This window comes from Plodia interpunctella, chromosome 14 (assembly GCF_027563975.2).
Source record: "Plodia interpunctella isolate USDA-ARS_2022_Savannah chromosome 14, ilPloInte3.2, whole genome shotgun sequence".
Taxonomy (NCBI): domain Eukaryota; kingdom Metazoa; phylum Arthropoda; class Insecta; order Lepidoptera; family Pyralidae; genus Plodia; species Plodia interpunctella.
The window spans coordinates 5589081-5603420 of record NC_071307.1 but is presented as its reverse complement, the minus strand read 5'-3'; the positions used below and the strand labels follow the sequence as shown (position 1 = coordinate 5603420).

The window sequence follows — 14340 nt, the reverse complement described above, 5'->3', positions numbered from 1 at the left end:
TAATTACCTGTGTCGTGGTGAGATTAGAATTTAAAAAGTAGGCCCTAGAAAAGAGTTATATATACTTTTTGTAAGTATTGTTATAGCCTCTCTATAAGACCAATTTGCGCATACATTTTACGAGTAAAAATAATTAAATCGATAAATAAAATTAATTTTACTTTATTTCAAAAACTAAGTAAAAATATATAATACGTAAATAATATTAAGCATCGAGCTTATATTTTTATAAACATACTGATAGCGGAACACAACATGCCGTATCACAGGTAAAAGAAACGATTAATGAAAGAAAGCATAAACAAATGATTTTGTATAAATAGTGGGTGATGTGTGGTTTTAGCACAGTTCACCTCCCACCGGGCTGGCTTCAAGATGAGGGTTTTGGTTGTTTTGGTTCTGGGCGTCGCGGCTCTGACCTCGGCCAGGCTGACGACGGATCTCGACGACAATCTACTTGGTAAGTATATTATCCTTATTATTTTTAAACCCCCGATGACAGAAAAAGGGGAGTTATAAGTTTATCTGTCCGTGGCATCGTAGCAGCCGAACGGCTGGACCGATTTTGATCCAGTACTTATTACTTGAAAGAGAATTTAATCAACAGTGTTATTTAGCTATGTTTGGACAATGTGTATTCAACCATTTGGAAGCCATCAGCTCTTTTTAATGATGCTTATCAAAAAACAAATATGGCATGGAGTACCAATTCACAATGGCCTGGCTATCGGAAATTGGTCTACCTAAACGCATCAAATTCCATCCAGTAGTTTTACATGATGGGTGAACAAACATACAAACAGACCAAAATTAAAAGAAAATTTTTTGGATTCTTTAGTCCCATATACACCCCCGCATAATACATTTTCTGTAATAATATATCTCCTCCTATATGTACAGACAGTCCACTTACAATTTTATTATATGTATAGATATAGAATATACATATTTTTCGTAATTTATGAATATTGTTTTAAATTAAAAATTAACAAAAAAATTATATTACAGGTTCTCTGGACGTTAAGAAAAGGCAAATCTTAATCCTAAAGTTGCTGAACCACATCACGGAACCATGCATGTACAAGGAGATTCTAGATATTGGCAATAACTACAGAATTGAAGAAAACGTCGACTTATACACCGTAACCAAATTTTTTATTGTTAGTAGGTAATATATTTTATATATTTCAAGGTCTAATAATGTATATATGTTTGCAGAAAGTTGATGTTGTGAAGACGTTCGTCCGCCAAGTGAAGCTTGGGTTGCTTCCTCGTGGGGAGATCTTCACTCTTCATATCGACCGCCAGCTCAAGGAAGTAGTTTCCATGTTCCACGTGCTCTTCTACGCCAAGGACTTTGCAACCTTCATCAAGACAGCCTGCTGGATGCGTATTCATTGCAATGAAGGCATGTTCGTCTATGCTCTCCAAGTCGCCTGTAGACACCGTGAAGACTGCAAAGGCATCATTCTGCCTCCTCCATATGAAATCTATCCCTTCTTCTTCGTACGCGGTGACGTTATCCAGAGATCTTACTTGTTGAAAATGAGGAGAGGTCTCCTTGATGAGAAACTTTGTGACCTTTACGGCATTAAGAAAACAGACAAGAATGTCTATATAATTGATGAGAATATCTTCGACCGCCGCGTCAATCTCAACATAGAAGACAGACTCCGTTACTTTACTGAGGATATTGACCTTAACACTTACTACTATTACTTCCACGTTGACTATCCATTCTGGATGAAGGACGACTTGATCAACACCAAGCTTAGGACGAGGCGTTTCGAACTGACACTGTACGTCTATCAACAGATTCTGGCCAGGTACTACTTGGAGCGTCTTTCTAACGGATTGGGTGATATTAAGGTGTTGTCTTTAGACAAACCCATAACAAAGGGATACTGGCCGTGGTTGCTGTTACATAACGGTGTTCAAATGCCAATGAGGACAAACAACTATGTTGTTCTCCGTGACGACAACGTCAACCTTCTACGTTTGGTCGAAACTTACGAAGAACTCATCAAGCAAGCTATAGTCAAGGGCTTTATCACCGTAAGTTCTATTTCACTAATAAATATACCAATTTCACATATTGTATTATATTAAAACTGTTTTTTTTTTTACAGATTAACGGAATAAGGCTTGAACTGACTAAACCAGAAGACATCGAAGTTCTTGGTAGACTCATTTATAGCAAGGTAGAGAAGACTACAGATTTAACCACATTGCAGGTTGAAGCGTACCGTTACCTTCTTGTTGTCTTGAAGGCTGTCTTGGGTCTCGACACCCTATCTACTGACAAGTAAGATAGTTTCAAAATCTTATTTTTTATCACGAACAACTCTTCCCTCTTCCATCACTTTTTCCTACTAGAATAGATCTTTTCATAAAAAGAAGAGATTGTATTATAGCCCTTTGCCTAGAAGTGGGATACTTAAAAATACTATAAATGAAAACATTATCGTAATGCAATTAGAGCATACGATCCTAGGTATAACAATTAACCCCATATGCAAACTTATATCTTATATTACAATTACAATACAATTTCATTTGCAGGTACTTCGTGGTCCCCACCGTCTTAGATATATACCAAACTGCCCTACGTGATCCCGTCTTCTATCAACTTCAAAAACGTCTGATTCTCTTTGTTCAACTCTTCAAACTCCGTCTGCCGAGCTACACCAAGGAGGAATTATACTTCCCAGGAGTTAAAGTCGACAATGTTGTGGTTGACAAACTCGTCACCTACTTCGATGACTACCTAATGGACATGACCAACGCCGTGACTCTTAATGAAGATGAAATCAAGAAGACTACCTCTGACATGAAGATCTTGGTACGCAAACGTCGCCTTAATCACAACCCCTTCAAGATCACTTTGGATGTCGTTTCTGACAAGACTGTTGATGCCGTCGTAAGGATCTTCCTGGGACCTAAAGAAGACGACCTTGGTCGTTTAATTGATCTCAACAACAACCGCCTGAACTTTGTTGAGCTGGACAGTTTCCTCTTCAAATTGGTAACTGGTAAGAACACTATTGTGAGGAACTCAAGGGAAATGCACAACCTGGTCCAAGACCGTCTCATGACTCGTGACCTCTGGAAGAGGATTGACTCAATAACTGACGTTAAGGATATCCTTATCAAAGAGTTGAGGAACTACCACACAGGATTCCCGTCTAGGCTGCTCCTTCCTAGGGGTCGCGTCGGTGGTATGAGAATGGTTCTGTACGTTTGCGTAACTCCATTGAGATTGGTCGACAATGTTGATCTGAACATCTTAGATGTTAACCGCAAAGACTTGATGGTGGACTTCAGATCAACGGTGTTGTTGGACAAGATGCCTCTTGGTTTCCCTCTTGACCGTCATATTGATGAGACTAGATTCTTCACTCCCAACATGAAGTTTGTTGACATAATGATCTTCCACAAGAAGCAGATGTGTGACATGAGGACCCGGTGGGAACGTTACGTCCTCAGGAACTACAACATGCTTGACAGGAACATAATGGTTGACATGAACCAAGATGTCTATGGAGACAATTTATTGAACGTAGACCACGTGTTCGTTGACACTGACCTCAACACAAAGATCAACCGCAATTTGAACTTGGATGTTTGATTTGTGAAAACTGAATAGGTAGCTGATAATAGATTGTAACATAACAAATTGCACTCGAAAAAATGTAAAAAAATAAATAGCAGATTTTTTAATTATTTTGATAATTTTATTTCCCTTATACACTAGATGCCATCTTTACTGCTTAACCCCTATTGAGCGACGTACATTGCTTGGTATTAATATGACCGTCTATCCGGATATCCTATTTCAATGGCAAAACAACAATGTACTTCGATTGATCACCATCATGGACATAATGTAGTTTTTACATGAAATGTGTTATTATTATAATTAATGAATGTTATTCTATTATATTCATGAATGCAGGTTAAGTATGTATGAGCTTTTTATAGCCTTAAGGAAAATCAGTAATGTAAAGCGAAACCGCCACGATCGATTAATTGTTTGCCGATATTTTATACCCAGCATAATGAAAGCACACAACATAATGCTAGTTCCACACTGTCATCGATCAGTTTTCTTAGGTTGGCGGATTCGGTATTAATTGCCGCTTTATCATTGCGGTAAATAACCACTTATACTAACTTCGCAATGTCCGCGCATTCGTGTCAGCATGTATCTGAGATCGGCGAGTGTGGAGTTGGCATAATACTTTTGTTATGCAATGCATGCCGGCTACAAACTATCGCGCAATTCAGATAGATGCCGACACGAATGCATGAACGAACATAGCGATAATTGTACGAAAGCATTCAGGTTTACTAAATAGTGGCTACTCGACAATAGATGGCGCCCTCTGTCGAAATCAGGCTATGTAACTTTGTATTTTGATTAAAAAGGAAATTTCTAAACTTTGTAAAGATATATTCACAAATTATAGTTTCAGACAGACGCCGACGCGATTGCATGAGCATTGCGTAGTTTGTATGAGAGCTTTTATTCGCCGGAAAGAAAGTCCAGCAACGTATGTCGAATCCGCCAAAATTTGGCGAACTGTTTGCCGATGGTGTACACCTTATGACAAACCATCTTCTATAGGGGAATGACGGAGGGGAAATTTCGGTTAACCGAAACACAGATTAGACAATACTTCTAGTAAGCGAACTTATGGTATGTATAGCTTACTAGAAGTATTGTATAATCAACCAAACTACTGCTACTAGAGGTAATGAGTATATACCTAAATGATACATAAAGGTTTTAAAATAAATTATGCACATTCCATATCCAGGCTGCGAGGAATTTTGTTGAACCACTTCTTCTTCACCTGCGCTTTGGAAATCGGACAATAGACTCAGTTTTAAGTACATTTTTGATATGATTAAAATATATTGTATCTATTAAGCTGAATAAAGAATTTTGTAAAGTCCTATCTTCTATTGATTCTGTCCACAAAACCTCGGAAGATGAAAGATTCTGTAGAATAGGCCATAGTAGAAAAGTCCTGTCGTGAAAACTATAAAATGTGAAACATTCTGTCGGCAAACCGTCCATATAAGATAAAGATTCTGACTTCGAATTACTCAAAAACGAATAGTCCTGTTGGCCATCAGTCCCGTGAACGTTGGAGTCCAGGATTCATCCTTGTATTCACCATACACATTATAAAAATACAATAAAGAGTTCATCTATCTACATGTTAATGGCAATTCTAATTCTAAAATATGTCTATCATGTTTTCATGCCTAAACTGCTAGGTCGATTTTAATTGGAATATATATAGTTAATGACCCGAGGTTAAACGTAAGCTACCGCAGGCTAAGCTGCGGTTAATAGCTAATATACTACAACCCCCAAATTCCTCCAAGAACAAAACCGTGCAGCAGACAAAGCAAATTGACAAAGTATTTGAGTCATATCAGTAGAAAGTTTTCATACACAAGATAGCAGGTAGAGGTCATGCATATCGTCACAATAAAAATGACCTGAACTTTGATAAAACATATCAAGTGACCGCAAAAATAATAACTAAAGTGTAAACTTTCCACAAATTTGATAAACATTATTAATCGCTTATTTTTCTTGGATAATTAGGTACTATTTTTTATGTGAAATTTAAATTAGTGTACCAAAAACACATGCACATGCAAAAACACATGTTTATGCATGAGTCACCTGATTAGTGCCATGCCCCAATGCTCAATCGTGCTCCGTTGCAACGACGCAGCAATGTTGTAGGTCCTTCGTCTTCTATAGTTTTTGATGCTAATATACGTTGACGTACGTCGAAACTTCATACAATTTCTGGGTTAAACGACAACGTCAAAACGACGGAGTGCGCCTGAGCAATGGGGCATCGCTCTTAATATTCTACAGATTGCTATTGGTCTGTCAGACCTAAAACTTCATATCCTTTGATTTTTTGGATAGGACCCAGACTTCTAAGGTTTCGTTATTATATATTAAGAATAGAAGATTGCCCTTTGCTGAGCGCTGGAATTCATATTGAACCAAGAAAATAGGTTGGTCCACTATTGTAGTTGTATACTACGTACTGTATACTATGTATACTACGTTGTATACTACTCGTACATCTAATATAGTAATCACATGTAATATAAAAATTTACAAATTTATACTAGCTGCAACTTGTAATTATGTTGATATACAGGCTACACACTATCGCCGAACTCGCATCAATGTCGACGCGAATGCACAAACATTACGTAGTTTGGATAGGTATTTTTTTTACCGCAGTGAAAAACCATCAATGTATTATGTGCTATATCCGCCAAAGTTGATGAACCGTATCGCGATTATCACCATTAAAATCATTCATCCATGCCACTATATTGCTTATAAACATTATCAACAAAACTTAATTATTTTTTTTGTTCTTTTGTTTTGGAAACAAGCGAAATAATAATATTATGATATAGTGGCTGTTACTGTGACAGAGGTTATCATCGTCGAACGAGTTTCTCTAATTTAGAAAATCATGACATAACCAAATGTCATCTTAGGTATTAGACACAATAATTACGAGTATGTTATAATAATGATAACAATAACATTGTATTTATGATTTAAAAACCGGCCGAGTGCGAATCGGACACGCGCTCGGTAGGTTCCGTACAACCACGCACCAAAATATTATAAGCATATTTTGTCCCCATACTTACGGTCGGCAAAACGGCGAAAAAATCACCTTTACTGTGGAAGCCCCTTAAATATTTATTTTAATCTGTTTTTTCAGTATTTATAACTGACGGCAATCGAACGACTACATACGATTCATTAGATACATATGGTGACAGATGGACAATAGGTTGTATAAACTTTAACATAGAATTATTGCTCAACAATCTCTTCTTTCATATATAACTAGCTCTCTCAGGTATAACCAGTTTGAGTTGATGATATCTATATTTTAGATGATTATAATACCAAAGCATAAATAAATCTACACGAACAGAAATTACAGATTTTTATTTTACTTCATTTTTGTGGTCTACAATATTCCATGAACACTAAATGTTCTTATAACCAAACCTAACATACGTAATACACGTGAATTTGATAATAGGTACGTGATAATTATTGTAATAATAAATTTCGTTTTACTTACTCGAAATATTTCCAAAAATATTATAAAACAAGAGCGTTACGGCCGCCGAAAAACAAAAAAACGAATAGATAGAGCAACATGAGGTTTCTAACAATCTTACACTGTGGTCTTATACATATTACTAGCGGTTCGTCCCGGCTTCGCTTGGGTAACTTGATAAATTGATATAATATTATATAAACAGCATGAAAATCCGTGTAGTCATTTTCGAGTTTATCGCAAATAAGCTGTCTATACCAGAAGCGGCTCATAAACGCTTTATAATATGTAAGGATGAGGATATTTCTACTGGTTCACCACTGTACTGTTGAATTCAAATAAGTTTTTTACAAAAATGTCATTTTTGATACAAGCTCTAATTGTTGTCTGAGAGATCTTATTGCATTCAATGTGTGACACACAAATCATGTCCGTGCAGTAAACCGTTGAGGAGTTCCTACGACTGGAGCCGTTCCTAGGTACACCATTAGATCTTGCTTATCATAATAATGCATTTTCATCCAAACTAAAGGAGTGTACAAAATATCAGCTCAATCGCTTGAAGCTTCAAACTTGAGTTGCAAAATTGCTCCCGAGACATGGGACATAGCGACATAGCGATATAGGTATATTGCATGTTAAATAAAAGCTTGTAATAACAACATTTTTCTTATTTTTTTATCCAATTGACTATAGGTACACGCCAAATGGAGGTCACATCACCTCCATTTGGTTCGGTTTCGAATATAAATTAATTACAAATATCACAGTTAACTGACCTAATAACTTTGTTACGTCAGATTAGTCAAAAGTCATAACCGCTCATTCAACCCTTTATCGTAACCATGTCTTTGAACTTTCCAAATACTTTCCCTATATAATGGCTAATTGTTTTTGCAAAACATCAGTGCGCAAGACAAAATGAAGGAATTAACATTAAGTTTGCTAGTTGTGAGTGTTGTCGGCATTTCAGGATACCTTATCAAAGTACCTACGTCTCCATCTAGGAGCACTGCTATAGGTAAGTGCTTTTTAAAATGGGATATGTTTTTAAATTATATTTTACTAGCTTTTACCCGAAGACCCGGCAGAGTTAGCCTATGTTTGATCTCTAGATTAGAATCTATTATAAATGTTATCATAATCGGCCCTTCGGTTTAGCCGTAAAATCGTGATAGGCATACGATTTTCGTATTTATAATATTACTATGAATGTATTTTTTGGGTTCCAAAGAACCCTTACCCAAAAAAAATAAAAAAATGTAGGTATCACTTCTTTCACCCGAAGTGAAAGAGAGTATATAGAATTTTTTTTTCTTTGTTGTTGATTTATGAGAAATGGTGACTATTGTTTGCTAGCCCATCGCCTATGAAAATAATTTAAATTTTCCCTTCTCCTTGGTTGACTTTTACTTTTTTTGCGGATATATTATTTGTTTTTCCTTAGCCTATAATGATATCACTTCTATACTAATCTAGGATCATTATAAAATAACATTTTTCATTTTTCAGTTTTTTTTTATAATTATTTCAGGTTCAAGAGGATGGGTACACATTCAAAAATTGATGCTACCATTATTTGACAATGTTTGTGAAGAAAGCACAAATCCTGTAATAATTAGACTTGCGCAAGAGTTTATTCTAAACAGCGCTGATTTTACGGTAAGAACCATAGGTATATAATTACTAGTAAGGACCAATTAAAAACTTTTTTTTTCATAATCATTCACATATGAACATCCGTTTTAGGGAAAGACATTAATTTTGATTTGTGACTGCTCTAGATAATATAACATAATAAATTAGTCAAAACTCAACATTTCTGTATGTACTATTAGCGGTAGAATGAACTTTTTTCTCAATAGTTTACTCTGACTCATGAAATAGGTCTGATTTAATTAAATCGTGTGTCGGTTTTATTTTTAAATTTTTAATCATCCACTAAAGTGATTCATTAGATCTAATTCAATTCTTATACAATGACTCCCTGCACCCCAGGATGTCTCTCTTGAAATTTCTCTCTATATATTTTTTTAAAAGTCACTCACTCGTCCTAAAATCTGCTTGATGGTTTAGGCACGTGTTATAAATCTCCGACCATATATTTCCATCCAAACTTCAGCTAAAAAACTAATTTTCGTTCAATTTTTAGAATCCAGACGTAGTAGCACAGCTTAAAGCTCAAAGCAACAAAGGATTAATTCCCAAAGGTGAAATATTTTCTGAGTTTGATAATGGTCATTGGGCAGAAATGCAAGCAATTTATAAGGTCTTGTTATATGCTAAAGACTTTGACACATTTTACAACGTGGCTGCGTGGGCCAGACAAAACGTAAACTGTGGACTGTTTGTCAATGCCATATATTTAGCAATACTGAATAGACGAGATACTTCAAAACTATCCATCCCTGCCCCCTATGAATTACTGCCTAATTATTTTATTGGCAAAGACGTAATCATCAAAGCGTCGAATATATTGGCTGGTCAAGATGTGACACAAATTGAAGATGTGAAGGATGAAGGAAATGCATACGTCATAGATGCCAACTACACTGCCAATGTTAACGATAATGAGGAAGATTCTAAATTAGCATATTTCCGGGAAGATATTGGCTTAAATTCATACTATTTCTTGAGGAAATTGAGACTAGGGTCTTGGTTAAATGCGCCGCTAGATCTCAGTAATAAATATGGAGAATCTATGTACCAGATGATGAAGCAGTTTGCTGCAAGATATGATTTAGAAAGATATGCCAATAATCTTCCAATATTAGATAGCATCGACTGGGATTCTGAAGTGAAAACATACGACCCGCTGTTAATTTATTCGAATGGAAATGAATTCGCCCACAGGATTTTCGATATAGATATTATTGGAAATAATGAAATTGAATTAATAAAAGGCATTGAAAATAACATTGATGCTGTCATATCCCATATGGTAAATATTTTTTGTATTCTTTTGTTCTCTTTATTTATTTATTTTTGTTTTATTTTAATTGCTAAAACCTAAATTATTTTTTTCAGAGACAAAGTGGCTACCAGAAAGAGCAAATATTAAATAATTTAATAGAAATATTAGTGACAAGCAACAAAAGTTACGAAACAATGGCTCGTCAACTTTTAGGAAATGGAATGGAGGCATCAAGGTAAGTTTAATCTGCACTGTCACAATTATGTTATGTAAATTAACCTAAATTACTGCATTAGACATGTATTTATGTTTACCATAATCTACAGTATCCTCGTGTCCCTACAAATTTTCAATTATACGTACAGATTTTACTCCGGCAAAAACGTTAAATTTACTGAAAACCTAGAAATATCCACAAAATATACACGACTACAGCCTGGTATTTGACTTTTTAAAGGACTTTAAGACAGATAATTATTATATTACCTAATACTACAATAATTAATAGATAACATTTAAATCTATCATAAGTAGAATAGTGACTAGAGTTACATTCTGATTTAGTACATTAATTTCAATTTTCATTTCTTTGTTTCAGACAATTGTCAGTTCTAGATCATTTGATGACTACGCTGAGAGATCCCGTTTTTTGGAGGTTAAACAAAAAAATTGTAGAAATTATTGATAATGCCCTCTCACTTCTTCCTGCTTATTCAAGGAATGAACTTTACTTTCCCGGAGTAGAAATAAATAATATAGAAACTAAGAAGATAATGACTCAGTTTGACAATTTTCAGTTTGATATTACAGATGCCTTGAAGTCAAACGACAAAGATATAAATTTCCAATTAAAAATCAATCAACCAAGATTAAACCATAAATCGTTCATTATAAAGCTAAACGTTTCATCGCTTGTTACACAAAAAGGATTGGTAAAATTATATTTAGGACCCAAAATGGCACCTGGAGAGCTTGTATCTAATAAAAATCTCTTTGTCTTATTAGATATGTTTGAAATAAATCTCAAACTAGGAAACAATGTAATATCCAGGTCATCCGAAGAAATGAAAGCATTTTCAGATGATTTTGTGTCTCTTCAAGATCTCCGCAAGAAAATTGAAGATGCTGAGTTTGGTTTAGATTCACTACCACTTAATACAGTTGATTCACAGATTGGTTATCCTTCCAGGCTAATATTGCCTAAAGGTACACCAGAAGGCCTTCCTATATTAATATTTGCATTCATTGCTCCATTTACAAAAGCCAAAACAATTAATGTATTAACAAACTCTGAATTCAATTCCGCTATTCTTTCACCGGGATATCCCCTAGACCTTGCAATCGAGGATCATCAGTTATTCAATTTACCAAATTGTATGATCAAAGATGTTGTCATCACTGGCAAAGGCAGCGGTAACATCTTTGCAGGATATAAAAATAAAAAATACGGCGGCAGTGAGACCTACGATCCTTCATCACGTCCTATATATGGTGGAAAACGAGGTGGTTATAACCAAGGTTATGAAGAAACAGAATCGGAGTACCATGAAGATATTTTACCAAGCGGCTTGTTGTCCTTGAGACCTGATTTTACTAAAAGAAAAGAATCAGGAAATTACGGTACAAAACAAATTAATTATGGAGATAAGTCTGATTCAGAAACCACAAATTTCCGAGACAATGGAAAAATTAAAAGGCCTGAGTTTACTTACAGTAAATCCAAGCCATATGACTATAGTTCCAAAAAGGGAAAATATGATAGAAAAGATTACTCATATAATAGAACCGATGGTATAAATTCTATTCAGGATCAAACACCAATCAACAATGTAGATTTAGAAAAAGATGTTATTTCTAGTGACAATTTTAGTGAAAAATATTCATCAATATCAGAAGAAGTAACAGAATATGGTTATTTAGTTCATAAAGAAGACAGAGAGCTTGTTAAAAAGCAACCTTTGCCGCAACAGGCATTTACCATTTACGATTTAATACCTCCTAAAAATGACTCAATATCTTCTCCTAAAGATGAGTCAGATGAAAGAGTTTATGAATGAATAGTTTGTAATAAATTAAATTATTCAAATATTGTTAACTAGCTATAAGATTTTATAAATAAATATATTTTTTAATGCTGTATATTTTATACTTAAAAATTAAAAATTATAATTTACCAGAGCAACTAATTAGCAAAGTCATATTTATAAAATAGTTATTCTTCTAGTATCGTAGAATGTGAAACATACAAAGACTTCCTAGGAAATGATAACGAAGTAGTTTGCCATAATCTTCTATTAAAATTTCATGCACTGGCTGATATCAGCAGGTGTAAACATCGACCAGAGTACAGGTTTCCTCACGATGTTTCCGTTTATCACCAGAAGCAAATGGCGGTCAATTAAAACTACTATACACACTCAAGTCAGATTGGTATGCGAACTCATACGGCACGAGTATGATTCGAATCTGGGACCTTCAGTTTACAGGCGAATGCATCAAAAAAAGGTTAATTAACATTATTTAATATAAACAAATAAGTAGTAAATCCTAAAAACAAAGCAAATGAATAAGTAGGTAAAATGAAACCAACGCCTATTATCGGTCCTTCAAGCAGCTTCTTTTTATTATTTCTGGAAAAGTTCCAAATATCTTACAACGACGTTTCGCTTTCCCTATTTTCATCTTAAAAATTTAAAAACCATCGGTCACTAGTGTGACAACAGCTAGAATTCAAACTGAAATATTTTTACAGTTGATTACAAGGTTTCTTTAATGTAGGTATCTGGAGTATAACAAGAAATATCCATATTCATCATAATAATTACAAGATAAAATTTAGAGTATTGAGTAAAACTATTTACAATTTTATGTTATTTATTCCGTTTGATTCATAAATTTAAACGGTGTGCCACGTGGGCTGCTTTCGTGTAAATAAAACTTTATGACATGTCGTTAAGACAGACATCGAATACGTAATTCATTAACAAACGGATGTGAACTGGAAAACTGCTATGTTTACTGTAGCCTCTACAAGCGTTTCGTTTGCTTTATCCAGTCTGAAATAAATTCATTTCATTACTGTACAGTTAAATGCATTTTTACAAGATTGCGATATTATTTTGAAATAAATAGGTTGTTTTAAAATATATATACATAGTAACTTTTAAATTTGATTCCCATTGTTTTGATCTATCTATCTTCTTCATTAATAAGCTTAATAATATTTTTTTATTCACATACATTAATTATCGATTCTTATTCCACATACTTCATTAAAATATAATATTTGTTTTACAGAAAAAGACTTGCAACATGTAACGGCATCCATCAGGTTTCCAAGCATCTCTATTTGATTAGCGATTTCGCTATTTTCAGATACATTTACTCATCCATTCGGCGATGTATGCCAGTGCAAGGAAACCCCACCGTGCCAAAATGAAGTTATATAAGTATTTCATTGACAGTCATGATTCAAGCGGTGGTATCGCAAATCCTAACATTGCTTTTGGCTCCAAAAACCAATTATTTCAATAGAGGTATTTTCAGTGGCAAATCGTTTGAGCATCAGTTACGCATCGTCTAATAATTTTAATCAGCACAAATTCACATGTTTTATGTTATTAGAGTAATAGCTATGTTGGTATTAACGGGCGACAGTGCTAATGCGATTTAATGCAACACGACTATCCAAATATCATGTATGAGCTTCCTATGTAATTAATTATAGACATGCTATTTTAATTCAGTGTATTAATCAAAGAAACGCGATGGTTGGCGTCCTACTTAATAATAGAAGCATTGTGTAGTCTAGTCTGGAGAAGTTTTTATTAACGGACTTAGTAATCAAATCATAGGCATCAATTACTACTACTACTTTATTATTTTTTTATGTTCTAAACTTATCAGTTATTAAACATCAAGCTATTATTGATTCCACACGTATAACGCCGATGTGGTGGTTGAGACAATGTAGATTATAGTAAACGGCAAACTTGCTTTAAGTTAGAGTATAATAAATAGCACTCTAGTCTATATGGTATGACACAAGTCCGTAGACATGGCGCGAAAATGATATACCAATGAAAAATGTTAAATAATAAAAAATAAATGTTGTCATCGACAGAAAATAACTATCAGATCAAGTTAAAAGTCTCGAACTTGCTTTGAAGCTAACTCAATCTATTTGATTTGCCCATATTATTTATTTAAATACTAAACACGTCTTCTGTTTTATAGTTAAGACTGGCATAGTAAACAAACTCAATATTATTGCCCACAAATATCTATCGT

General features: G+C 34.4%; 2 protein-coding genes across 2 annotated transcripts; both read left to right on the top strand.

Annotated features, from left to right (window-relative positions):
• Positions 1–126: 126 nt before the first annotated feature.
• On the top strand, positions 127–3723 carry LOC128675385 (basic juvenile hormone-suppressible protein 2). The gene is made up of 5 exons (XM_053754770.1): positions 127–460; positions 1009–1142; positions 1219–2055; positions 2130–2305; positions 2563–3723. Exons 1-5 carry the CDS (start codon positions 376–378, stop codon positions 3626–3628), a joined length of 2298 nt encoding a protein of 765 aa, XP_053610745.1. The 5' UTR covers positions 127–375; the 3' UTR covers positions 3629–3723.
• Positions 3724–7999: 4276 nt separating this feature from the next.
• Positions 8000–12187, top strand: LOC128675536 (hexamerin-like). Its single transcript, XM_053755000.1, has 5 exons — positions 8000–8157; positions 8671–8798; positions 9289–10077; positions 10164–10285; positions 10649–12187. The coding sequence occupies exons 1-5, from the start codon at positions 8058–8060 to the stop codon at positions 12105–12107; spliced, it is 2598 nt and encodes an 865-aa protein (XP_053610975.1). The 5' UTR covers positions 8000–8057; the 3' UTR covers positions 12108–12187.
• Positions 12188–14340: the final 2153 nt, after the last annotated feature.

Coding starts and splice junctions, on each gene's coding strand:
- LOC128675385 (XM_053754770.1), top strand. CDS start 376: ATGAGGGTTTTGGTTGTTTTGGTTCTGGGCGTCGCGGCTCTGACCTCG. Junction 1,143..1,218: donor AAAACGTCGACTTATACACC/GTAACCAAATTT, acceptor ATATGTTTGCAG/AAAGTTGATGTTGTGAAGAC. Junction 2,306..2,562: donor GACACCCTATCTACTGACAA/GTAAGATAGTTT, acceptor TTTCATTTGCAG/GTACTTCGTGGTCCCCACCG.
- LOC128675536 (XM_053755000.1), top strand. CDS start 8,058: ATGAAGGAATTAACATTAAGTTTGCTAGTTGTGAGTGTTGTCGGCATT. Junction 8,799..9,288: donor TAAACAGCGCTGATTTTACG/GTAAGAACCATA, acceptor TTCAATTTTTAG/AATCCAGACGTAGTAGCACA. Junction 10,286..10,648: donor AATGGAATGGAGGCATCAAG/GTAAGTTTAATC, acceptor TCTTTGTTTCAG/ACAATTGTCAGTTCTAGATC.